The sequence below is a fragment of the Trichoderma harzianum genome, assembly GCF_003025095.1.
Source record: "Trichoderma harzianum CBS 226.95 unplaced genomic scaffold M431scaffold_20, whole genome shotgun sequence".
Classification (NCBI taxonomy): domain Eukaryota; kingdom Fungi; phylum Ascomycota; class Sordariomycetes; order Hypocreales; family Hypocreaceae; genus Trichoderma; species Trichoderma harzianum.
The window spans coordinates 289,778-314,200 of record NW_020209268.1 but is presented as its reverse complement, the minus strand read 5'-3'; the positions used below and the strand labels follow the sequence as shown (position 1 = coordinate 314,200).

The window sequence follows — 24,423 nt, the reverse complement described above, 5'->3', positions numbered from 1 at the left end:
AATGGGGTTCGTCAAGTAAAAAGGTTGCATGATGTTTAAGCAAATTCGCGCCCCCCGGTGACGAAGCTGCCCTGATTGGCCTAGTGCCTCGGCACAAGCTCGGGAAGCACGCGCTATCTTATCGCTGGCCCCCAAGAACCGGGCGTTGACGGCACAAGTATCTTCACGCCTGCGAACCGCCGTGGGGGTACATGGCGGTGCTTCCTGGCCGACTGACGTCCCAGTCCCGACTAGCAACGCAAACATGCCAGACGACGTCGCTCCTCGGGCACTCCGCTAGGCAGATACTATATCATCCAGTTCTTGTCCGCTTCATCGTTCAATTTCTCGCCGGAATTCGTCCGTCGCCCGAATTATTCTTCCTACCTGGAAAGCAAGACTCTGCGATTGTCGCTTCTCCGCAAGACGCAGCCGTCGTCATCATGAATGTGAGGGCAATGCCTCTGTATGCCCATGCCTGTCTGTAGCGGCACCTAACCTCGACTTCCATTGCAGATCCTAGAATGGGCCTTTGGCAAGCGCATGACGCCGGCCGAGCGTTTACGCAAGAACCAGCGCATGCTCGACAAGGCGATTCGCGAACTCGACCAGACCCGCGTCAAGCTGGAGAAACAGGAGAAGACGCTGATACAGCAGATCAAGACGAGCGCCAAGAATGGGCAGATGGGGGCGTGCAAGATCCAAGCCAAGGACCTGGTGCGCACACGGCGGTACATTGAGAAGTTTTACGGCATGCGTAGCCAGCTGCAAAAGATTTCCCTGCGGCTCCAGGTATGACCTTGTTCGGCGCTAATAGTAACCTGCCGTATGCGCATACTGACGGGCGAGCTAGACCTATCGAACAAACGAGCAGATGATGCAGGCCATGAAGGGTGCCACGATGGCATTGGGCAGCATGAACAGGTCCATGAACCTCCCCCAGCTCCAACGCATTGCCATGGAATTCGAACGCGAAAACGACATTATGGAGCAGAGGCAAGAGATGATGGATGACGCCGTTGATGACGCAATGGACGTTGGTATCGAGGAAGAAGGCGACGAGGTTGTTGAGCAAGTCTTGGAGGAGATTGGTATCGACCTGAACCAAGCTGTAAGGCTACATTCCTATCCCATATCATGCCCAATGCGCAACATGACTGACCGATGGAACAATAGCTTGGGGAGACTCCAACCGCCTTGGGCAACTCTGCCGTGTCCGAGGGCAAGATTGCGCAGGCCGTTGGGGCCGGAGGCGGTAGCGGTGACCCAGTCGATGATGACCTTCAGGCCCGGCTCGACAGCCTTCGAAAGTAACCGGCTGCTGCTACTACTTTATGACGAATCCGCGAATGAAATAATGAATGAGAAGCCTCGGAGTAGCCTCCCAGCGGAACCTACCAGACTCAGTTGAGCACGGGAAGAAGTAGGGGCGAAAGTCTCTTTAATGAGGGATCCAGATGATTCAAACGACGATGATACCACAGGGGATCGTCCAGCGGAGCATGTTATTATATATATGTGGACGGGGTTTAGATGGAAGTGAGCCGTGTTACGTTTTCTCGTTGGGCGCAAGAGGTGTTGATGGCCATTATGATTTGAAGCATACACTTGCAGATATATTTACGCACGCAGAGGTTATCCATTACGATGATTGACCAGAGAGGACTCTTTCATCCCGCTGTAGCTGCCCAGTAGTAATGTCTTTGTCAAGGCTGGATATTGACCGTCTCTGGACTTTGAAGCAGTATTATCCGCATAACTACCTTGGCTACCTACACGTAGTTTCTCACCATCTCGTATTTGCTTCATACTCCGCGGCCTCGGTGATTCCCACCCTCGGCGATGGCGGCTTTACCAGGGTCAAAGGACATCAATGATCCGGAGCAAAAGAGAGCAACACGATCAAGTGGACACGCAGGGCTGCTAAGCAAGGCATTGATGGAGGCGCTAAAGCTCCCCCGCGTCCACTAAGAGCGCCGAAGCCGCCGCCTCGAATCTGGCGCCTCCATTTGATGCAGCAAATGTCGCCGAGCTGGAACGTCTTTGTCTCGAACAGGCAGATGGTGTCTCGGAACTCGAGGGTGCACAGGCAGCACTGGGATTTGGTGGCCTTGCAGTACAAAGGCGGAAGCAGGGAAGCAGCTGATATTACTGTACCAGGACATGTATTCTAGGTGACGTGAGAGCTCGCTGAGATGCCCATGTAAGGGTAGCACAGCAGTGCAGCTTATTGGTGCTTGCTGCAACTGCGCTGCACTGATTATCCCCGGAGGCGCTAATGGACGGCCTGGAGACGCCAACAAAGAATCCCATTGCTCAAAATGCAGCATTGCGCAGCCCCCCAGATCAGCCTTTTGCTTTTTCCTTTCATGTTCTTACTTTGATATGACCGGAGAAGATTGAAACTCTTTTCTTTGTTTTTACTTCCGGGAGGACAATTCTATCCGAGCCGCCATTTGATTACTCGATAAAAATAGAACGGAACATAACGTGTGTCTGGTATGTACTGCATTGGCGCTCTGCTGAATCTGAATCCTGTTTGCCTCGAACCATCCGCACCCTGGCCCGAACATGAACATGAACATGCCATGCCGCCGCTCCCTCATCCCATCGTCATCGTCATCAGAGGCAAAGCTGCCTGTCTACCGTCAAATGTTTGCCTTGGAGCACAAAGTCCGAGTTGCCACACATAGACAAAGCCCGTGATGTGATTCACTGTGTCCTCTCAAATCAACTCATCGCTGCACCGGCTGTTGCGCAACGCAGACGTTAGCGCTTGCACGGCTCTACAGGGCCCTTGTCACCGCAAACCACAGCACTAAGCATCAGCTGGATTCTTGTCGTAAATGCTCCCCGCTGTCCCCGCCCATGTCATCCATTTCCATGCCCCCCTCCTAATGCCCCAACTCTAAAATAGCAACCTAACGCTCTGATCTTTGATCCATCTCAAGTCCTGTCCTGCAAGCTCACTGGCACAGTCTCTCGACTCTTGCGACGCCCCTTAGACATCCCTGGAATTCGCATCGAATCACGGCTGCACTAGGCGCCTGGGCCATCCAATCACGCTCCATCCCCTTCGTCTTCGTTCCCCCACGAGTGCGATCCATAGCCATCCATCCGCAGCCCCGCGACGACGCTTTCGAATAGCCCCAACACCCTTTCGCTTCTCTGCGACACCGATCTGTTCTATACAGGAACCCGTTTCCCATCAACCAACTTCCAACATCCCTCTCCCTCTCCGGCTCCGGAAGTCTCTTCCTCCTCCACAAACTGGCCGGTAACAAGCGTCGCAGTCTCTCCTCTCACGGAGGAAGTCTGCTAAATAGAATGTTTGGCGGAGCCTCCAACAACTCGTCGGGGGCCAAGTCTGAAAGCGATTCCAAGAGCGACGGCAAGTCGCCTTCTCCCGAGGCCAGCCCGACCGCGGCGTCTGCGGTTCCCATCAAGAACGCAGACCAGGCGGCCAGCGGCGAGAAGCGCAGCGGCAATGGCAGCCCCCCAACTCGACAGGATACCGGCGAGAAGAAGCGCAGGAGTAGTGGCGTCAGCAGCAAGGCCAGCAGCCTGCTAGCTTCGGCCAGGAACTCGCTCAACTTCTCCCAGGTTGGCCGCTCGGGATCCGACGCAGGCGCTCAGACGCCGCTCCAGAAGCTCGGGAAGCAGGACCCAGCTCTCGCCGTGCCCCAGGGCCAGCACAACAACTCGGCCGGAGACTCGGTCCCCGGACCAAAGTCCACCTTCCGTGTCGGCGTTTGGGAAGATAGGAACAAGAAATGCCGCCGGACGATGGAGGACACGCATGCCTTTTTGTACAACTTCTTGGATACACCGGCTCCTGCGGTTGACGCATCTGCCGGAAAGGACAAGTCAAGTAAGGACGACAAAGAGGCTATTCAGAAAGAGGTCTCCGAGTCGGACAACGGCTACTTTGCCATCTTTGACGGCCATGCCGGCACATTCGCTGCGGACTGGTGCGGCAAGAAGCTTCACATTATTCTAGAAGACATGATACGAAAACACCCCAACATGCCGATTCCCGAGCTCCTGGACATGACATTTACATCCGTCGACGCCCAACTCGAGAAGCTCCCGCTCAAGAACAGCGGCTGCACAGCTGCTATTGCGGTTCTTCGCTGGGAGGACCGCGTGCCCAGTGATCGATCCGTCACCGGCTCTCTGGCCATTGCCCCAGCTGCCGCAAATGTTGCTGCCGGCAAGGTATTGGCCAAATCGCAAGAATCAGAAAAGGAAAAGGATGGCCCGTCAGAACCGTCGCAGGCCGTTCCCAGCGAGTCTATAACCGCCAAGCTCAGGGGAATGGCCAGTCGCCAGCGTGTCTTGTACACGGCCAACGTGGGAGATGCACGCATCATCCTGTGTCGAAACGGCAAGGCCCTGCGTTTATCCTACGATCACAAGGGTAGTGACGAAAACGAAGGAAAGCGAATTGCTAATGCCGGTGGTCTCATCCTCAACAACCGCGTCAACGGAGTCTTGGCTGTCACCAGAGCGCTTGGAGATACCTATATGAAGGATCTCGTGACTGGCCACCCATACACCACGGAAACGGTCATACAACATGACCTCGACGAGTTTATCATTATTGCTTGTGATGGGGTGAGTATCCGCTGACAGGGATTATTGTCTTGAAAGATGCGCTGACCTAGTGTGAATAGCTTTGGGATGTCTGTAGTGATCAAGAGGCTGTTGACCTCGTCCGAGAAGTTCACGATCCGAATGAGGGCTCAAAACTACTCGTCGACCACGCTCTCAACCGATTTAGCACGGACAACCTGTCGTGTATGATTGTGCGATTCGACAAGGAGGCTCTTGCACAGAGTCAAGCCACCCCAACTCGCTCTGATACCGAAGCCGAATCGAACAACGGAACCGCGGCAAAGGTCAGCGAGGTGGACAAGATTATCTCGGACACCAAGCAGAAGATTGCCGAGGGCAAAACCCCGGCCGTGGGCGTATCGGCTAGCAATAGCGGACGTGGATATGACGCTGTTCCCGCGCAAGAGGAGGGATTCGTTCCCACTAGCTTGAGTGACGCATTAGTCGAAGAGCCTATTGCTATTGAAGAGGATGATAGCCCCGAGTTGGCTGCGACCGAAAACCCTGCCGAGGCCGCTGCTGCTGCTACTTCTGCTGCACAAGAGTCTACTTCTGCTGCGCAAGAATCAAAACCCGAATCAAAGGAGCCTGCAGACGCCTAGGATTCACACGCCCCTGCTGTCCAGCCATGGCCGTCTAGCAGTCCCGATTGAGCCTCTCGGGCGAGCCTCCAACTGAATCAAGCAGGGGTGGAAGTAGTGGTAGCAATACGGCCCAGATCTACAGAGTACACGCGGGGATGCAGGTGGTGGAGGAGTCCAGTCGACGGAACGGCGGAGTGACAGATTATGGAGATCTGTATTGGTTCAAGCATTCATATACTACGAAAGAGAAAGACGAGACAAGACGAGACGGTGACGAGGCTGAGGTCTCATGGGGCTGGGCATACGGTTGGACAAAGACTAAGACGGCCAGGCCAGGTGTTGTACGCTACCTGTATCTGTATGTAAGAGATTGCGGATGTTGTTTGGATTGTTTTTTGCGGAATGCAAGACTATTGATATCGAGTATACTACTATATTGGTTTTGGCTGTTTGTTGCTGGTGATGTTCGCCTCCGTCTTTGCCTCGTGTTGATATGTAAGCTTCTCTTTGCCGTGTAGATGCTTAAAAACAGAGTTATCATTCAAGGGCAAGATACAATGGAGCATGTCTATAGAGTCGGGGTATTAAGAGGATGGACGACATACGGAGCGTGTCACTTGATACCAAATTACAACGGTAAAATACTACTGTACTCGTCCTCCTTGCTTATAATGGTGGAGCAGAGGGCAGCAGGATATAAGACAGGCTGCTAGACATTGTCCCTTCCGCAGGATCCGGCCAAGATGACTAAGAAATAGAACACTGGTAAAGCACAGGAAATGACAGCGATCTCCTACCTTACCAATGATTGCACACAAAGCACCAACACAGCCCATCCATTGACGAATTGCTTCTTCTCACTGTACTCGTACTGGTCCGCATGTCGCAAATTATGGTAGCTGAGACGAACCAATAAACAGCCACAGCACAGCTGCACCAGCTATCCGGAGACGCGGCCGGCCTCCACTAATGATGCTACTGCCAGTATGGGTAACGATGGGGCTTTGGTGCAGGTGCAAGTGCAGACAGCAGCTGCACGACGTGCGTTTCAGAGCCCAGCCACAAGCCACGGCACTTACGCGGGATCGGAAAGCTGATTTTATGCTTGTCTGTTGGACGAACGATGCGATCAATTTTGGCTGCAGTAACAACAACAACAAGATGATCAGCACTCTCACCGTTCGTACAGGCATAACAGTAGCAAACAAACAAAAACAGCCGCAAGCCAACGAACGAACAGGCAGCTTATCGCCATCAACCAAAGACAAGAGACGCCGTGCCACTACTGCGCAACTATTGGACGGCTTTGGTGCTAAGGGGGGGCCCGAGCTCATTTCAAAAATTAACGAAATGGGGATCCCCCGGTTCGCGGTTGATGAAGAACAGAGTCCAATACGGAGCCCTCTCTCTGCCGTTGGCCTGTCGAGAGACCCCTGGTTCCGGGATGGGGAGCTTGCAGGGGTTCGTTAATGGCCTAGCTAAACCCCCTTAAGCCAACTGGGACTCGAAAGACCTCGTAGCATCGTGGACGGGATTGCTAATGGGCAGGGAAGAGGAATGCCAGGCCGGCTGTTGAGATGCGCTGCTCTTGTCGTGGGCCCCGCGTCTGGCAGGCTGGAACGCGTTTGCCTGCTATCATTCGACTGCCCATCCAATCCAATGGCGCGGTACCACTGACAATCTCTTTACTTGTCTGTCTTGTCTTGTCTTTTGATGCTGTTCTGTCTGTGCTTCGTGTGGGTGGCACCAAGTTTGCATTGCCTTGTCTAGACCCCCCTTGCACTCCATGTATCTGCGGCGCGGCGCTTAGCAACAAGTGGACTCTCAGGCACAGGCACAAGCACAGGCACATTCGATCTCGCGACCTGCAGCAGCGCGGCCTCGTTTTTTTTTTCTCTGTTTTGCGCAAGCCAAGCAAAAGAGTGACAGCGTTGCGGTTGTGCCAGAGTTTGGAGTTCCGCGAAAAGCTCGATGTAATTCCGTTCCGGCCACCATTCCTTGCATCTTCCCCCATCCTGAACAGACAGGCCTCGATTTGCCCTACCAGGACAGGACAGCTATCCAAAGCACTCAAGCTCAAGGTTGTTGCATTGCATTGCATACGATACGATACGCTTCCCCCACGTCGCGATTTGTTCCTCTCCATGCGCATCGCTGTCGCATCCTGCCCCTGAGTATTGGTGGTGGCACGCTTGCAAAGCCGACGCAGCGCGCACCGATTGTGTCTTGTTTGCCCTCGGGCGCACAGTCTTTCATTCTCAGTCCTTCGTTACTGTTGATATTCTTTTTTTTCGCTTCATTTTTAAGAGAAAGGACTTTTTCTTGTCGCTCTTTATTCATCGCCTTTCCCCATCCGGCTTTCTTTGGGATTCCCTCTGGGTTGAGCTGGACTTGGCCGAGCTGGTTGGCGGAAGCGATCGAACCATAGATATTGGAGCCACATCCGAGCAAACATGTCGCTAAACGGCTTAGACGACCCCAAGATTGTAGAGGCGCATGAGGCTGGCGTTGCTGAGCCTGGAGGATGGTATGCATAGTCCACTCCCCCAATCTAAGTGCAGTGCTGTATAAGATTTCCATTTGCTGAGACCCGGCCTTTTGCTTTGTGTTATCGATAGGTTCCTGCTCAAGTATTCGAGTCGCGACGAAGTCGAACTGCTGGAGAAGGGAAATGGGGGCATCGTCGAGATTCGAAATGCCATTGCCGGCTTTGAGGAAGAAAGCCCGTTGTATGGCTTTCTGCGGTACCGGAGGAGGAATGTCATTGTCAAATACCTACCCGAAGACTGCTCTCGGCTTATACAAGGTTAGTTTTCTTTGTTCTCATGCCCTTTGTTCCCATCTTTGGATCAGCGGTGATCTGCGTCGCAAATCATCATAGGATGCTAACTTGTGGCCCAACTAGCTCGAGTTGCCGTGCACTTCAACGCCGTCTGCGAACGATTTTCTCCGTACGATACGATATTCGAAATCTCGACGGCCGCTGAACTGAGAGATACGAAGCTATCTGCAGCATGCTCCTTGCATGCGGCATCTGGGTCTACGGCATCATCCACCAGCTCGCGAAGACGACGCTTGGTGGAAATTGCCGAGGAGGAGGAAGAGGATCAACGATCTTCAAAGCGGCAGTCAGTGCTGGAATCCGACGATGGCCGGCCGCGAACACCTGGCGGCCAATCTACAGCTGGGGATGAGGTCAAGCTAAACTCTGAGCTGGCATCTTCGCCTGAGCACAGCAAGTTTGCAGGTTCCACTACCTCTGAGGTCCCCAAGTTTCTGGGCATTCCCGACGCACCACCCTCGCCTACGAGATCGGTTGATACCACCGACAGTTACAACTACTACCTCACGAGCAAGCCAAAGGTGAAGCTCGCTGCCCGACCTGCGGCCGACGGTGCGATAAGGCCGCAGGCGTCTGGAAACTTTAGACCCGTTTCATCTCTGCCGGCGGGGTACAGGTTTGGAAAGGGCCAGAAGAAGGGGAAAGGCAAGGACGGAGATTCCGCGTCCTTGATCCATGAAGAAATCCCAGAGATGGAGCCACCTGCTGATACTACTACTACTACCCCGGCGGCGGCACCAGAGGACTCATTAGGAATCACTGGCGATGCCTCACGACCGACTACGAGCACGGGGCCAGCGGCTGATACATTGTCTGTGCATACATTGTCTGTGCCCGCGGCGCCGACTAAACCTACCATTACGCCCGAGAAGGCTAGGCTGATGAAGGCCATGAAGCTTAGGGAGAAGAAGAAGAAGCAGCAGGAACAGCAGAAGCAGAAGCAGAAGCAATCTGGAGTGGACGCACCAGGCCCCGAAGATAAAGATACAATCACGGCAGGAACCGAATCTGCAGTGGATATACCAGGACCCGAAGATAAGAATACAATCACGGATTTGGAGTACGCTGTGGATGCCGCTATTGAAAGCCATGATAATGATGATGATGATGGACCGGACGGTGAAGAAGCAAACGCGCGAGAAGATGAGGAGAAGCCAAACATGCGAGAAGATGAACAGAAGCAAGAAGCTGAAGATGGAACAACAGCCTCCATCAGCCAAGCGGATTCGGGCGTGGTTTTGGATAGTCTCGCGTCGTCTGTGCAAATAGATGAAGCGTCGGAGGGAACTCTGACTTCGTCTGTGCAAATTGATCAAGTGTCCGAGGGAACTCGGTCAGAGTCGCCGGCAGTTACCTCTTCGGAGCGCGATGAGGAGACGGCCGCATCTTCACTTTCGGATTCTACCGACGAGACGGTTCATGCTGCGAAGAATCCAGATGAAGTAGATGCTGTCACCTCGGGAGATGAAGAGGCTCAAAAGCCAGCCGCTCCCAGTGCATCGGAGGATGAGGGCCGAGTCGCAGAGGTTGATGCATCGGGATCGCTGTTGCCTGCAGCAGTCATCACTGCTGCTGCTGATTCTTCTTCATCTGCTGCCGATGCATCATCATCGTTGAAAGAAGATGAGTCGACTGCGACAATTCAAACCAGAGAGACTGAGACTGAGACTGGCAGCTCTGCGGCAATGGGGTCCAATGAGGAGATTGCTGCCGGGGCTGCTAATAAGGGATCGGCCAAGGCCGAGACTGAAAAGGAGAAAAAAGGGATTGCAGTGCCAATTTCAAAGTTCTCGGCGAATATTCCGACGTCAAGGGCCCCACCGGCCGCCTCATTAAGTGGCATGGGATCTGGCGCAGGCGAGATTCCGCCTGTACATGCACCTGCAGCACCTGGTGCGACCCCCGGCGATGTTGCGCAGGCAACGGAGACGGAGGACAAAGGGGAATTAGAGGCAGAAGTAGCTTCTCCACCATCCTCCATACTACCCATCCTCTCGACACAAACAACCGCCGCCATGGAGGAGGAGGCGGATCTCCATCTCATGCAGCAGACTAACCCGTCTGATGAGGCAATTCCAACTCCATCTCCTGCAGCTGCAGCGACGACGGCTAGCGACAACACGACGGCTGCTCCCGACGAGCCAGAGCCACAGTCACGCTCCAAACGCGCGCCTGGCCTGGCACCGATCCGCACCGATCTTGGCGATAACGACGATGCTAATGACGATGATGCTGCCCTCCTCGTCCAGGAGACCGAGACCCAGGCGACCGACGAAGACGACGCGCTGAAGGACACTGACAATAAGCCAATGGTGGCCACCAAATCTCCGCTCACCCCTGTCTTCCCCAGCGCTCCCATTGCGAATGGGCCGCTAGGCGCCAGAGCTCCACAGACACAGGCGCACACCGTTCGAACAGTCTCTAATCCTGTCCGTGGCAACTTCATCGCTCCGACAGATGTAACTCAGTCCACGGCGCGTTCTCTGAGTTCGGGCGCAGCTTTCTTACACAAGGTCACGCAGCAGCAGTCGGCCAGCCTCGCCACCATGAAGCCCAACGTCGGCTCCAGCATCTCGCAGCGCATCAAGGCGCTCGAGAAGCTGTCGGCCACATCAGGTGATCAGTCGCGGCCCGTCAGTCGAGAGCGGCCGTCGTCGACCTTTTTCGCGGTGCAGAAGCGGGACACGTCCAGGCCGCCGTCGGTCGTGGACAGGACGAAATCCCTCAAGGGACGGGCCGCCTCGCCGACGCCGTCGCACCAGGACGATGCGCTGTTCGAGGGCAGAGTGCGGCTGCAGAGATCGGGATCCGTCGTCAGTCGGGTGTCCATGTTTGAGCCGCTGGCCTCTGCCTCGAGTCCGCCGTCGGGCCTGGCGCCCGGCACCCAGTCGCGAGGCCGGCCCGAGTCCGTCGCCATCACCACCAAGATCATTCGCGACCCGAGCCTGCAGCAGTCGCTGTCTGGGTACGAGCTGCCCAAGGACGCTTCTGATTACGGCTATCAGTCGCCGACAGACCACCACCATCGAGGCAACGACGACGGCTCATCAGAACGACGGTCCAGATCTCTCGAACGCGGCGGCGAGGACGACATGGGTAGGCGATCCTCGCTAAATGCGGTAAAGGGGTTCTTCAAGGACCCGCGAAAGACTGTCACTGTCTCGACTAACATGCGCCATGCCATAGTTTCTAGGACAACAACCCAGTCGCCTAGTACTGCCAGCCACCGCCTGTCCATGAGCAGTCGCCGCTCCATCACCTTTGACCGCGACATTTCCAGCGTGACTGAAGATTCATTCTCCGGCGACGACAAGTCCTCTGAGAAGAAGACTTCGCGCGCCGGGCGGTTTATGCGTAAGCTTTCCAGTTTCTCCAGTGGGATCAAGAGCAGCAAAACGAATAAAGCCCCCTCAGCAGACGAAAGCAGGAATAATGCCAGCGTGAACCGTCAACAACAACAACAACAGCCCTCAGCGGCTCCTCCCGCCGCCGCCACCAACTCTGGCGAGGCATCCATCGTGTCGGATTTGGGAGACGTCAACGTCCAGTTCCCCGACAGCCTGCTGTGGAAGCGACGCAACCTCGTCCTCGACTCGGCGGGTAACATCATCCTCAGTGCCCTGCCGGCGCAGAGCAGCCGAACAGCGGTGGGGACGAAAAAGTATCACATGAGCGAGTTTCGACAGCCCAATGTGCCGGAAGTGGATGCGCAGGAGTTGCCAAACAGCGTAGTCTTGGACTTTGTCGAGGGCACGGCCATCCAACTGGCGTGCGAGGATAGGACCGGACAGATGAATGTGCTGCATGGTATGATTTGACTTAGCTCCTGTCATGGTATGGAAGTGTGCATGGCTGACTGATTTTTGATGGATAGTTTTGCAAGCTGCTCATGCTAATCATAGCCGATGAGTTTTTTTGCGTGAAGCGTCGACTTTCAACTAACAGGGAGTGAGAGCACATTTGTATATGTGGCACTCACATCCCATGCTGAACCAAAAGAAAAAAAGAAAAAGGCTTATAGAAGGCAGCATATACAGCGTATATGTATGCCCCCCTTGTTCCTCTACCCCCTTCCAAAAGGGACTCATCATGCTCTCCATGTCTGCACGATGTTGGATTATCGTCTCATGCACTTAGAACTAACCTTTCCTTTTATGTCCTACTATTCCCTTCTTTCATCTCTCACTCTCACTCACTTTCATACTCTCATACTCTCATACACTCTCTCTCCTCTTCGCCGAAACAAAACCACACACATAGAAAGTTGGGATAAGGAACGGACTGGGATGGAGAAAGGGTCTGGCTTTTTACAAACTCACCACCAAAAAAATTACGCTCTAGTTGGGAGAAAGTCGTCATCGCTAACATGCGTCCAAAAGGAAGGAAAAGAGGGGAAAAGAAAGACAAAACATATCTGGAAGAAAGATGTGATTTTTATATATTTGTATATATACGGCACCATGTTTTTCATTTCCCCTCTTTCCGTCCTTGCACTTTTTTGTTTTTCCTTTTTTCTCATCTCTACACAGATACACACACAGACAGATACACCTCGACGAGCAAACATTTCTTCCCTTTATTGTTGTTGTACTACTCTTTTCTTTTGATTCTTCTAGGAAGGATTTCTTTTTTGTACTCTTATTTCACATGATACCATGGCAAGCTAGAATATTCTTGCTTATTCTTATTTTTTATTTTTAGTGTTTATTTTTTGTCCTCTCGTACTTGTACTCGCAGCAGCGGTTTTTGAAGCCTACACTACACTACACTACACTACAAATCATTGAACTTTTTCTCTTGTTGTCTTTTTTAACATCTAATTCCTTCCTTTTTTTGAGTTTTTATATGTTTGTTTTAGGTGGTTCATTTTTTTTTTTTTTTTGGAGAAAAAGTAGGGTTGAAAGATGGATGGTGGAGTGGAAGGTTTTGATAAGAAAGACAGAAAGAAAATAGCTTTTAAAAAAGACGGGTGGTTTTTTGAAGTTTCTTGAGTTGGGAGAGTTGAGTTGTGATAAGGTGTGGTTTACAGATGATGGGTTGGTGATATCGGATAAGATAGGATGAGATGGGATGGAATGGATGTTGTGGATGGAATTTAGATAGAATGAATAAACTTGTAAGTTTATACCTTGTGGGTCATGGATGAGGAAGATTTAAAGGGAGGAGATGAGATGTATGAAAGGATGCAAGTTCATAACTTGCGGCCATGGATCAGAAAGATTCAAGCGGGCGGAGAGATTATATGGATGGAAAGATGTAATGGGTGTTGTATAAACCATTTAGAAGAAAGAGATCTTCATATAAGAAAAAACGGAATCATTTCATCACTGTCTCACAGAGCACAAAGAGAAGCAATACATCACCATCTTACAGCAGCGCACGAAAGCAAAACAACAGACACCGAATATGCAATGCTAATTTTCAATTCTTCTTGTAGTCCTACTATTTCACTAAGATGACCTAATTAAAAAAAACAATCCGACAAAAAAGCCCGTACTTATCAAACAAATTGGTTTTTGTTTCCATGTTCCGGTAATAACTTGTAATAATATCCCCCATTAACTTTTTTCTTTTTTGATGATCCCTTACACATAAAACGGCCTCATATTCGTCATAATGATCCCATCCCATCACTCCCCTCCATTCACAGCTACTCACTCTCTCACTCATCAACTCGCCGCTCCGCTCGTCCCCGGCCCATCCAACCCCGGAAACTGCACCGGATCCATAGCCATGTACTCCAACAAATCCAATCCACCGACATTCACACCTTCAGCAGTCATCGCGACCGAGCTGTTCTCCATGTTCTGGAAAAACGCCGGACCGGGCGGCAGATACCACATCTCGCTGCCGGCATTGTTCCACTCGTCAAAGAGGTTGACGTCCATGTTGCCGGCGCCCGAGGCGTTGCTGTTGTCCGCCGCCGGCGTGGACGGGCCGATGGACGAGGCGCCGTGGTACGGAAAGTTGCCGGTCGAGAGGTCAAAGGGCGTGGCAGAGATGTTGTTTGCCTCGGTAGTGGTGTTGTTGGCGGTAGGGGTCGGCACTCGGTCTACAGCAATAAGTTAGTTAACGAGCAAAATCTTAGTATATATGGAAGAGTTTCAACTTACAATGTCCGTTGAGGCCGTCCCGAAGTCTCTGTGCGTGGCTGCCCACCCAGGCCGCGCCATTCTCGCCAGTCTCTCCGTTTTGCACCGGCTGCACGGCGCCCGCGTTGCCCGCCTCCGGGACGGGGCTCTGTGCCTTGGCAGACGGCTGCTGCATCGGCGCCTGGATGAACCGGTTCCGCAGCCGGCTGGTAAGAGACTCCAGCAGGTCGGCGAAGCGGATGCCTAGGTGCACGTCGTCGACGATGCAGTTGCGCAAAGCCTCCACTGTGGCATCCATCAGCTCAATGCTCAGCTTGACGTCGGAACGAGGAGCGCCCAGGGCAAACGTCTTGAGCAAGAACATGGCGCCGCTGATGATGCGAAAGTACGTCCGCACGGGCGCATGCTTGAGGTAGCCTCCGGGCAGCAGTCCCTCGACAACCGTCCGCAGGAGGTTCCGGCTTCCGTCCACCACTTCGCGCACGTACTCTTGGTCGTGGACCGTGAAGCCTCCCAGCTGGCCCAGAGGCAGCTTTCCGTAGTTAATCATGGTCTGCGGAGACAGATGCGTTGGCTGGACCCCGTTGCCAGAGCTGGAAGTGTTGCCTGCATTGTTAGTGCACCGCTCGACGACCGCCTGCAACGAGAGGGAGTTGATGTAAATGCGGACATATTCGTATTCGATGGTCAGAATATGCCGAATGTACTGCGGTAGACGGAACAGCTCAAACTCTCGATACCAGTCCTTGAGAAGCGGTGTAAAGTCCCGTAGCAGGTCAACGTATTTGCCGGACTGGATAATCTCCGTCGTGTGCTTGCGCGTCTTGAACAGCTTCTCGTTGCCGAGGTGCATAGCATTACTGATGCCCGCCCAGCAGTGGATGATTTGGTCGTCGAGCTCAAGGTCCGGGACATAGTTGAATCCGTTTGCCAGAGAAGAAGGGTTTGTTGCGGGCGTGCTACTGTCGTTGGTCAAGGGTCTCTGGCGAGCAACGGCAGGGTCGGCTTTCCGGAGGTGCTCTGGTGTCATACTAGTCCAGCCCAAACGACCTGCAAGCTGGCTCGTGTAGATGAGCAAAAGCCGCTTGATGCGATTGGCTCGCTGACGGTACACTTCATCCTTGTACTCAGGACGAGTGATGGCATCATCCTTGAGCAGCTCATCAATATCATCAAACACACCCAGCTCGTAGGCCAATCCCATGGCGGTGCTGAGCAGCATCCAGCACATGCGATCGCTCCTCCATGCCGGCTCTAGCCAGCTCTCGATTCTTTTGCCGCCAATACCCGGCCCCATTGTTCTGTGCAGCTCATCCTCAGACGCCATCAGCGGTGAAGCTTCCGCAATAGGCAGCACCAGCTCATCAGTGGCCTCTTGCGGGGGGAAATGCAGTGCTCGAGGATGCCACTCAGTCAGAATCAGTAAAGACTCGATGGTACCCAACGTTCTCAAGCTGCCTTTGCGGAGACCTCGCCAGGGCGCTGTGCTGCTCGTCTGAGACTCTTCTGTAATCATCGAAGTTGAAGCAGACCCTGATCCGCAGAAGCCACCTCCAAAGGCTTCCTGTCCCCATAGACATCTCTCAATCATGCCACGCAGGTAGGTCCATAGCTGTTCCGGCACCGCGTGAGATCGACATATGCCACCAGTGCCGGGAAGCTGGCAGTATCTCGATGAAATCGTAAGCAAGGTAACCGTGAGAATAGGCTCCTCCGTTAAGAGGGTCAGGTGAGACGAGGGGTTGCTAAAGGTAGGGGGCGAAATCGGTGTAAGCGGTGACAGGTATTTGTAGTAGCTATAGGAGAAAGTACAAGTCAGCTTCTTCATCTAAATTGGCAATGTTGTGTGTAACAAAAGGACGAGACTGGAGCCTACTAGTCAATGTATTCGATGGCTTCTTGCGCAGTGAACCATCCAGCACGCACGAAGCGGAACCTCGACCAGGCTCTCAGGGCATCCTCATAGCCGGGCTGAGCTCTCAGCGTCGGACGAGACAGGTTGGGATCGATGGACTGCTCAGGCCGGACGGATATGGATGGCCCCCTCGACCGGGCACGAAGGCCAGGCTCGTCCGTGGCCTGGGCCTGCTGAGGCGGCCCCGGGGCAATGGACGCCATGCTCGGCTGGCGCCGATGTGTATCCGCAGCCGGGCTGGACTCGCGGTTAGCAGTGCCATACGCAGCAGCCGACGAAGGCATGACAAACCTATCCGTCGCGGCCTTGTAGAGGAGGTCGAGAGCATCGTGAGGCCCGTAGACGCCGCGCCTCATGACGGTCTGGGCCTCGAGGTTCTCCAGCGTCTGGTTGGAGTCGCCATCGCCGTCGAACTCGCCATCGTCGTGCCCGCGGCCGCCAGCCTTGCCGTCCGGCCTGCGCAGCGGCTGGGTCCTGCCATGGGATCCCCCGGGGGTCAGGGGCGTGTCGCTGTACTGGCGCTTGTCGAAGCGCGAAAAGGGCGGGCTGTCGGCGGCGTGCAGCTTCTTGCGGCCGTTGCGCACCACGTACTCGTCGGCGTCGCTGTCGTCCTCGTCCGTCTTTCTCTTGCGGCGCGTAGCACTAAAGAAGCACTCCTTGCTCTCGCGGCGGCAGCGCACGCACGGCGGGTCGTGCGGGTTGTCGACGCTGCCCAGGTCGCAGCGCACCTTGCGGCGACGGCACGGGATGCACGCCTGGTAGACGCGCTTGTGCTGGGGAACCTGTGATTGTCCCGACTGCGACTGTCCTGCCGACGCAGCCGTGGGCTGTTGCTGCGCTGATGCCGTCGTCGCCGTCGACTGGGCGGGACTGGCCGTGCTGGCATATTGGGCCATCCTATCTCTGTCTGGCTTCCCACCAACCAACGGGGTGAGATTGTGGTTGCTCGAGCGGTTTGCGGCGGGATGGCGAGGCGTAGGCCGAAGTCAAGCGAACAACGAAGCCTGCGGGGTCTGTCTGTCTCGCAGAGCAAAAAGGCAATCCGAACGTATAAAAGGGGCAAAATCGAACCACCTCTGCAGACAAAATGGCAAGCCAGGTGTGAAAATCCCCCAGGATCTTGTTTTATTAACTTTCCCTTCGATCCTCTTTTCCCGTCTCTTGCCGGCCCTGGCTTTGAAAGATGATTAAAAATAGGAGAAAGAAGAGACAAACCGCTGCGGAGAAAAAAGGTTAAAAAAAAAAAAAGAGAGCCGGGTTTGTTTGTAAGAGGAAGAGGGAGAGGGAATGGCGGCAGCGCCCCGAAGCCGAGTAAAGAAAAAAAAGACCAATTGAAACCGAAGCCCAGGCGCAGATGAAAGAAGAACGTAACAGTTTACCAATTTTTTTCTCCCCTCTCTGTCCCCCTTCTCTGAATCGCTTCTCGATTTTTCTGATTAATTCCAGACCGTTTTTAGCAAGCACTACTCCGTACCGTTCTGGTACTTTTTTTCTTCCCGTCTCCTCTGCTTGTTCTCGGCCCCAGATAAACGAACGTGCCCTCCTTCCCCTCTCTTTTTCAATGGTTCCCCCCAGAAAGTGCCAAAAGCCACGAGGCGATAAGAGCCGGCCCAGTTAAGCTGCACTGCCTACACTACACTGTTGCTGTACTCGTACGAGCAAAAGAGGACAGAGGGAAGAATAAAAGGTACCAGATACCGCTGCTTCGCTACCCGCTTCGTACTTGTACATGCCGCTTCCCTCTTTCCTTCTCCGGGCCCCCGCACCTCACTCCCACGCGTCGGCCAATCAGCGCCGCCAATCAGCGTGCTATTAGCCAATAAGAGCCCGCTCTGACCAATCGCGACGGCCACAGCTGCGTCTCCTGGGGCTGGGAAGGAAGGTCACGTTGACGCAAGGACTTGCGCGGTGCATAGGTAGTCCGGTTCGTCAGTCCCCAGGTATCGTGTACTTTGCGAAGCTCGAACCTGCGAGTTTGTACCGTGTACTTCGAAGGCTCCCAAGGTGCTATAACTGCAACCTGCGAGTTTGCCTCACCGAGAGTCGAGTCCAGAGACGTTTCGTGAGCTGGCGTCTCGGTTAACGCAAGGGGGCTCTCAAAGCTTACGTTGTTTAGGCATCAGCATCGGCGTTTCCAGCGTCATGTGAATTACTCGTATACATTTGATCTCACCGTCCAAGACACGGCTGGCTGCTATTTATGGCGTCTTAATCGTTGAGCTTGAGGTTATCCGTTACTTAATCGAATGCAGCTCGGCTCATCAATCAGACGGTCACGCAACGATGGTATAAAACATCCATATCTGCAGGCATCAAAGCTTCCAATCGAAGGACCATCAGTATCAATACCTACAAGAAGCAACAGCCGTACCTTACAGACCACACGGCCAAGAAAAGAATCATGCCAATCCAATCCAATCCATGCAAGCAAATCTTCTTTCTGTACATACTTACTCAAGTCATCCATATATCCATCCCATCCCAGACCCAATAACGACCCTCTGATAAGGCTGCTCCAGTCCCCCTGCAAGGGACCATCAAATGTCACTCTCACATGCATCTCCTCGCACAGCACCACGTCATCAATCCGCCGAGACGATTTCACAGCAACACTTGCTTCTCATTGGCTTCGATTCATCACTTTCAAATTAATACCAAAATACAGTTCATCACTTTCAAATTAATACCGAACTACAGCACCCTAGAAATAAAAGCATCTCCATGCTTTTTTCCCCTCCAACAACAGTCCAAGAGTTTCTTTCATCCCAACACGCCCCTCGTAAAAAAGGAGAAACCATTGCAATGAAATTTCCCCAGCCAGCCTTCATATTTTTTTCTTTCTCCCCCGAGCTAATGAATTCTTTCTTGACGGCTTTTCGATGCGAGAAACGTCCTCCTGCTACCAGGGGACGGGGGTGTTAAACCGCAGAACAACAAGAAAAAAGAGGCAAAGAAGAAGAAAGAGCACAAAAGGTAATTAGTTTCCCTCAAGTAAAAAGAGAGAGAGAAAGCGAACGAAGAGAGGATATCGAGTAGATTTCGTCGTGAAAACGAACAAACAAAAAGACGTGACCGATTTCGCGGTTGTCGTTTTTAAGCGAATTGTTGTTGCCAGGGGCTTGTTGCCGCCTCGTCTCTGCACCCCTTTGCGTACACATGTCCAAATTACTTCCGTCGTATCGATCGATGCCTTGTGCGTGTTCTCGTAATTGCTCCCTGCCGTGACAAAAAAAAAAAAAAGACATTGCTACTCTCGTCTCATCGGCCAGTGCCCTGCATTCCCTACTATTGGGTCTCCAAGACCGGCGGCATTTGAAGACGCGCATTCTAGGCGACCAGACCCTTCTTGGACTATGTGATTTGAATCTGCGTCAGAACTCAATGTAGATGTCGTTTCATCGGGACAAACTCACCAAGTGCTCCCAGAGCTTCGTTGTCAACGCATCCGGCATGGTGTAAAGATCGATGGAGAATTCGCCAGCTTCAAACAAGTTATTCACTACAATTCCAAACGAGAGCATCAACACAGGGGTTGGATAAGTTCAAAAGGAGATGGGGTAATGGAGTAAATCAAGAAAAGAGCAGGGAAAATGATGCAGGTCCTTAAACTCACCTTCCACATCGCTTCGGATATACGTATCCGGGCCCTTGTTCTCGTTAATCAGCTGGATGACGCGCAGCAGATCCTCCTCCTCGAGCTTCTCCAGGGCCTCGGCAATCTTCTCGTAGTCGTACTTTTGGGCGCCCTTCTTGCTCACGAGGCCCTTCTTCTTAGGCCGCTCTTCGTCGGAAGGCAGGGGCCCCGTCTCGCGAAGCCTCTCCTGGAGCGCCTGCGAGGGGTTCTTGAAGACGACGGTGTGCGTGACCTCGTACTTTTCCTTTTGGAAGTTGAGATCGTGGATGATGGGAGCCAACTTGGTCTTTTCCGTGGTGTAGAGGTCGATGCCAATCTCAAACTCACCCCAACCCTCGTTGGAGCAGATGAAGGGAGGCTTGGTGAAGGCTGCAGTGGGGGATTCATGTTAGAGAGCTGTGGAAGGGCCTCCACGGCAGGGTTCAGATTAGAGGCTCAAACTTACTCTGGACGGGGTTCTCGAATGTGGGGTGCAGGTTGTAGACAACCTTGGTAAAGACGTCGGCGGGCCGCTCATTGCCATCCTCATCTAGAAGGTGAAGCCGCAAGCTCCATTGCCGCATGGGAAACTCTGCCACGGGAGAAGGCTTGTCGCTGCAGCATTAGGTCAGCACGAGGCACTACACGGGAACCAGCAATCTCTTGTGAAGGAGAAGTAAAGAAGGTGGAAAAGTGTGCTGGTGAAGGGAACATGATGAATGAAAAAAAAAAAAAACTCACATGACGTGCTGGTCCGTAACGACCTTGACTTTCCTCTGCTCATCGTCAGCCCCAAGCCTCGCAGTAATGGCCAGCTTCGCCGCGCGTGGCGCTCCACGGCGAATCGGCATCGTAAAAACAGCGCTGAGAGAGCGGTTTCAAATCAAAAGCGGGAAAATGAAGGGTAAGCAGGGCACTGCCTGCTGCGTAGATGGGCAGAAAGCGAAAAGAGAGGCTATCGTGAACGATGGAAAACGCGCCGAATGAAGCAAGCAGAGAGAGGGTGCGTATGTTGGCGAGACAAGGCGAGCTTCAGCCAGAGACGAATGTGAAGAAGAACCACGGCATCGCGTAAGAAACCAGACGAAGAATGCCCATTCAATCGAGTGCCCCGGCGTCAGGCAAAATCCAGCCGGCTGGCAGTTGGCGAAACGGGCCTCCATCTCCAGCTGGCAGCACTTGTTCGTCGTCCGTCACGATTTTTCTTCGGCCCGCCGCCAGTCCCGTCGCGATTCCCAAAAAGCCCTCCTCTCACAAAACCACATAATTCTCTCTCTGCGAGCTGCTCCGGGCTTCTGTGCCTGTGCTTCCCTTCCACGGTGCTCCAAAAAAGGAATAAAAGAAAAAGGGCATAATCGAATTGCTTCCGACGAATTATAAACCCGTGTCCAATTGGACAAAGCAAAGCACCGGGAGAAAAACAAGAATGGGAACGAAAATGAGAGAAAAAACACTGCGTGTAAAAACTCACCTCGACCAACATGATGCAATCGTTCTTCCTGGAATCCGAATCCCTCCCTCGAAAAAACGCCTATTACGGGAAATAGATAATGGAGATGGTTGCAAATAAAAAACCCCGGGGCGGAAAAAAAAAATATGGAGGATAGGATGATACAAAAAAAAGTATAAACTACAGAGACAAGCCTTACAGTGGCCCTTGTCCTGTCCTGTCCAGTTCCTGTCTTGTTCCCTTGTCAGACACAACACACACAGCAAAAAAGCACAGCACAGCACGCACACGGCACAAACACACGCAAGCAAGCACACACAAACACGCAAGCCAACCGAGAGAGGGAATAAAAAAGGGGTGCAGAAACAGGGCGAAAGGGGTGCAGAAGAAGAAAGACCAGATGGGACGCACTTGTAATTGTTTTCTTGGCCGAACTCGCACAGGCTGCCGGGGGTGGGAATCTCTCTCTTTCGTTCTTCCTTGTTCCAAAAAAAAAAAAAAAGCTGAGTGAAGGGGAAGTAAGTAAAAAGACAGACTGGGAAACCGACTAAGGGAAAAAATGGCTGGGCTGGACTTGGGCTGGGCTTAATTGAGGCTGTCTGTCTGTTCTGCCTGCCTGTCTCTGTCCCTGCTTTCCCGCCAGCTTAAGCCACCCCGACCGACTCTCGCTGTGCCGCGTCTTCCAGCGCCAGGCTCTCGCTCGCTCTCTCACTCACCTCTTCCTGTCCTCTCTACCTAACCTAATTTTTCCTCTATTTTTTCCCTACAGGTTCCACCCTTAGGTATCAAATAGAGAAAAACTTGAATCCGTAGCTGAACAGCCCCGGCCATCCGCCCATTTTCGGAGCTAAAGGCTGGTTAGGCGGCCCCCTCTCTTTCTCCCTTACGGAATAGAGTTGGAGACTATGTATGTGTTCTGCCTGTGATTGTGTACTTTGCTTGGCCGGTGGACAGCACGAGCTCGGCGTACTCCGTCATAGTTGCGAGAGATCGGACGGAATCGTGTTTGATCTCTTTTTTTGTTCCGTCGGCGCGCTAAGCCTGGACCGAACAGCTCTACAATGCAGACGGACTGTCGGAAATGCCGCGTATCCAAGTATTCTGGGTTCTAGATTCTACTTTGACCTCATTCTTGCTATATTCTGTAGTGCCAGCAATCACCGCTGTACTCTCTTATCCCGACTGCAAACATGACCTCTACACTCCTTAGCACCGGTGTTGCCATCTTCTGAAGCATCACACAAGGCGTAGAAAATGCCCGAATACACGCTCTGTATTGTAGCTCAAGCATCTACATCTCTTCTCATGCTCATCTTCCACAGGTGCCAACTTGAACATGTGGGATGGATCATACAGCACAGAAAATGCCCGAATACATCTCAGTTTGACAAGTGTCAACCCAATCTCTGTGTAGCATCTTCAATCCATTCTCCCACCCGGCATCTACATCTACAGCCGGAAACCATATTTACTGTACTACTAGAGGTAGGTAATATACCACTACCACCACCACTGTCACTACTTCAAACCCGAAATAAATGTCCGAGTTTTGTTTGCACAGCATCTCATTCCGCACGGTCCTGATGACTGCTGGCGTGGCTGATACAGTGCGAAATAAAACCCCATCACAAAGTACACCATCTCCAGACTACCTTGTAACTAATAACAGTGCCTGTAGAAATGGATTCTGTGTTTCTGTGAAGCCAGAAGTCGACCCTTTGACCCTTCCCCCTCAAGGCAACCATCCTACTAAGTAAGGTAGTTGGCTCTGTCTGGGTTGGGGTTGGGGTATGCATGCAGCCGCACAAAATAGAACCATGGCCTAGACTTGGGGCATCTTGGGATGACCTCCATAATTGATGCTGATTAAACAGGGAGGTTTACATACAGCAATAGCTCTTTATATTCTAGAGCGAGATAGCTGGGTTTTCCCTTGCTATTAAAGCAACGCCCCTTATGGTGATCAAAACGAGGTACTCATTATTCCACCTTTGGCAATAGTCGCAGTATACGTCCAATCCTCATCGTCAACAACGAAAAACACCCCCGAGGCCGCACTCCTCGTCAAAGAGTCGCCGCCACGAGGCCAAGCAAGACCATACAAATCACCATACAGAGCGCCATTCCTTTTCGTATCACGGACCCACTGGTAACCCCAGAACGACTGGTCCCTAGTATCGCGGATCATGTCCAGCACCTTTTGAAGCTCACTGTCCAAGGCGTTTCCAATCTTTGTGCCCAGGGGGATACACCCCCATCCATGCATTCTTAGCACAGCCGTGTGCTTGTCGTCGGCGAGGTTTAGGACGGACTGGCTTGGGCTTATTTGGGAGCTTTCTCCTTGGACGAATTGGATGACGGCGCCTTCTTTGTGGCTCAAGTTGCATTTTGCAAACAGGTCTTTATCCTCGTTGCCCTTTTTCTGGGGGTAGTAAAGGACTAGCTTTCCGGAAGTGTCGAATTGAACCGCGGAACCTGGCTCGGGAATATTCTTCCAGTCTGTCGAGCTGGAGATGATGCCGTGCGGTGATAGACCCCGAATAGTTAAATAGCGTCGATGAACAAGTTTGTGACTGCCAACGACGTTGAAGGTAAAGAAGTCCTTCTTCTCAGTGAAATCTCCACCGATAATCTTTCCGGCATGATTGACATCTGACGAGCTTTCTTTCTTGTACTGTGTGACTTTGACTTGAGTTCCATCAATTGAGAGATGAACAAGGAGGATAACACCCGTCTTTCCTCCCTTGAGAGTCGATTTCAGAGCGTCATTGAAGAAGAGCACTCTGCTGACTACTTCCGAGTTCCTAGATGCGTAGAAATTGTGCAAGGACGATTGGCCTGAGAGGTGCATCCCTCCAAGCCCGACCAAGAGCCCAGGTGCGGGCGTTGCGGCACCAGAGGCAATGCCGAGAATGAAGAGGAAGAGGCCAGCAGCGGCCACTGCTTGGCTATAGGCTTTGGGAGAATATTTGTCTATAATGGAGCAAAAGACTATTTCTTTCAGGTCGTTGATGAGCGTGATTGTGTTATCGCCATTACTAGCTAGAGGAGAAGAACTCATTGTGCCGCGTAGATTTGGTTTGATGACTCTCTAATATTCGTATAAAACTACGAAGAAGAAGATGGACTGAGGGGAGAATATGAGGGGAAGTATTCTTGGTACACGTTATATCAAGTTGTACTTGGAATGAGGTTTGATTTCGCACTATATCAGCCACAAGAGCAATCAGTAAAGTCCGTGCGAAATGAGATCCACGGAACTGTATCTGTTCTAGCTTGGTGTCTTGTATACCGCCTCTGAAGGTTGAAGGCTGCAATCAACGCTTCATCA

The 24,423-nt window shown here is 52.6% G+C and overlaps 8 protein-coding genes across 8 annotated transcripts; 4 read left to right on the top strand and 4 right to left on the bottom strand.

Annotated features, from left to right (window-relative positions):
• Positions 1 to 191: 191 nt before the first annotated feature.
• Positions 192 to 1,293, top strand: M431DRAFT_10328 (hypothetical protein; the record flags this gene model as incomplete). The annotated part of the gene is made up of 4 exons (XM_024911514.1): positions 192 to 428; positions 496 to 771; positions 833 to 1,090; positions 1,156 to 1,293. The coding sequence occupies 4 exons, from the start codon at positions 192 to 194 to the stop codon at positions 1,291 to 1,293; spliced, it is 909 nt and encodes a 302-aa protein (XP_024768850.1).
• A 2,013-nt stretch (positions 1,294 to 3,306) lies between these two features.
• M431DRAFT_500553 (hypothetical protein) lies at positions 3,307 to 5,198 on the top strand (the record flags this gene model as incomplete). The annotated part of the gene is made up of 2 exons (XM_024917930.1): positions 3,307 to 4,596; positions 4,656 to 5,198. 2 exons carry the CDS (start codon positions 3,307 to 3,309, stop codon positions 5,196 to 5,198), a joined length of 1,833 nt encoding a protein of 610 aa, XP_024768849.1.
• Positions 5,199 to 6,029: 831 nt separating this feature from the next.
• Positions 6,030 to 6,684, top strand: M431DRAFT_318246 (hypothetical protein). The gene has a single exon (XM_024914280.1). The coding sequence runs from the start codon at positions 6,150 to 6,152 to the stop codon at positions 6,648 to 6,650; it is 501 nt and encodes a 166-aa protein (XP_024768848.1). The 5' UTR covers positions 6,030 to 6,149; the 3' UTR covers positions 6,651 to 6,684.
• Positions 6,685 to 7,490, bottom strand: M431DRAFT_318288 (hypothetical protein). Its single transcript, XM_024914281.1, has one exon. It carries the CDS (start codon positions 7,330 to 7,332, stop codon positions 6,718 to 6,720), a length of 615 nt encoding a protein of 204 aa, XP_024768847.1. The 5' UTR covers positions 7,333 to 7,490; the 3' UTR covers positions 6,685 to 6,717.
• A 143-nt stretch (positions 7,491 to 7,633) lies between these two features.
• Positions 7,634 to 11,931, top strand: M431DRAFT_98302 (hypothetical protein; the record flags this gene model as incomplete). The annotated part of the gene is made up of 4 exons (XM_024925031.1): positions 7,634 to 7,707; positions 7,799 to 7,986; positions 8,086 to 11,829; positions 11,897 to 11,931. The coding sequence occupies 4 exons, from the start codon at positions 7,634 to 7,636 to the stop codon at positions 11,929 to 11,931; spliced, it is 4,041 nt and encodes a 1,346-aa protein (XP_024768846.1).
• A 1,760-nt stretch (positions 11,932 to 13,691) lies between these two features.
• Positions 13,692 to 16,925, bottom strand: M431DRAFT_487066 (hypothetical protein; the record flags this gene model as incomplete). The annotated part of the gene is made up of 3 exons (XM_024916448.1): positions 13,692 to 14,074; positions 14,136 to 15,910; positions 15,991 to 16,925. The coding sequence occupies 3 exons, from the start codon at positions 16,923 to 16,925 to the stop codon at positions 13,692 to 13,694; spliced, it is 3,093 nt and encodes a 1,030-aa protein (XP_024768845.1).
• A 1,939-nt stretch (positions 16,926 to 18,864) lies between these two features.
• Positions 18,865 to 20,493, bottom strand: M431DRAFT_545674 (hypothetical protein; the record flags this gene model as incomplete). The annotated part of the gene is made up of 5 exons (XM_024921182.1): positions 18,865 to 19,380; positions 19,443 to 19,528; positions 19,643 to 20,032; positions 20,109 to 20,257; positions 20,384 to 20,493. The coding sequence occupies 5 exons, from the start codon at positions 20,491 to 20,493 to the stop codon at positions 19,357 to 19,359; spliced, it is 759 nt and encodes a 252-aa protein (XP_024768844.1). The 3' UTR covers positions 18,865 to 19,356.
• A 2,468-nt stretch (positions 20,494 to 22,961) lies between these two features.
• Positions 22,962 to 24,193, bottom strand: M431DRAFT_513199 (hypothetical protein). The gene has a single exon (XM_024919975.1). It carries the CDS (start codon positions 24,151 to 24,153, stop codon positions 23,056 to 23,058), a length of 1,098 nt encoding a protein of 365 aa, XP_024768843.1. The 5' UTR covers positions 24,154 to 24,193; the 3' UTR covers positions 22,962 to 23,055.
• Between the last annotated feature and the right edge of the window lie 230 nt (positions 24,194 to 24,423).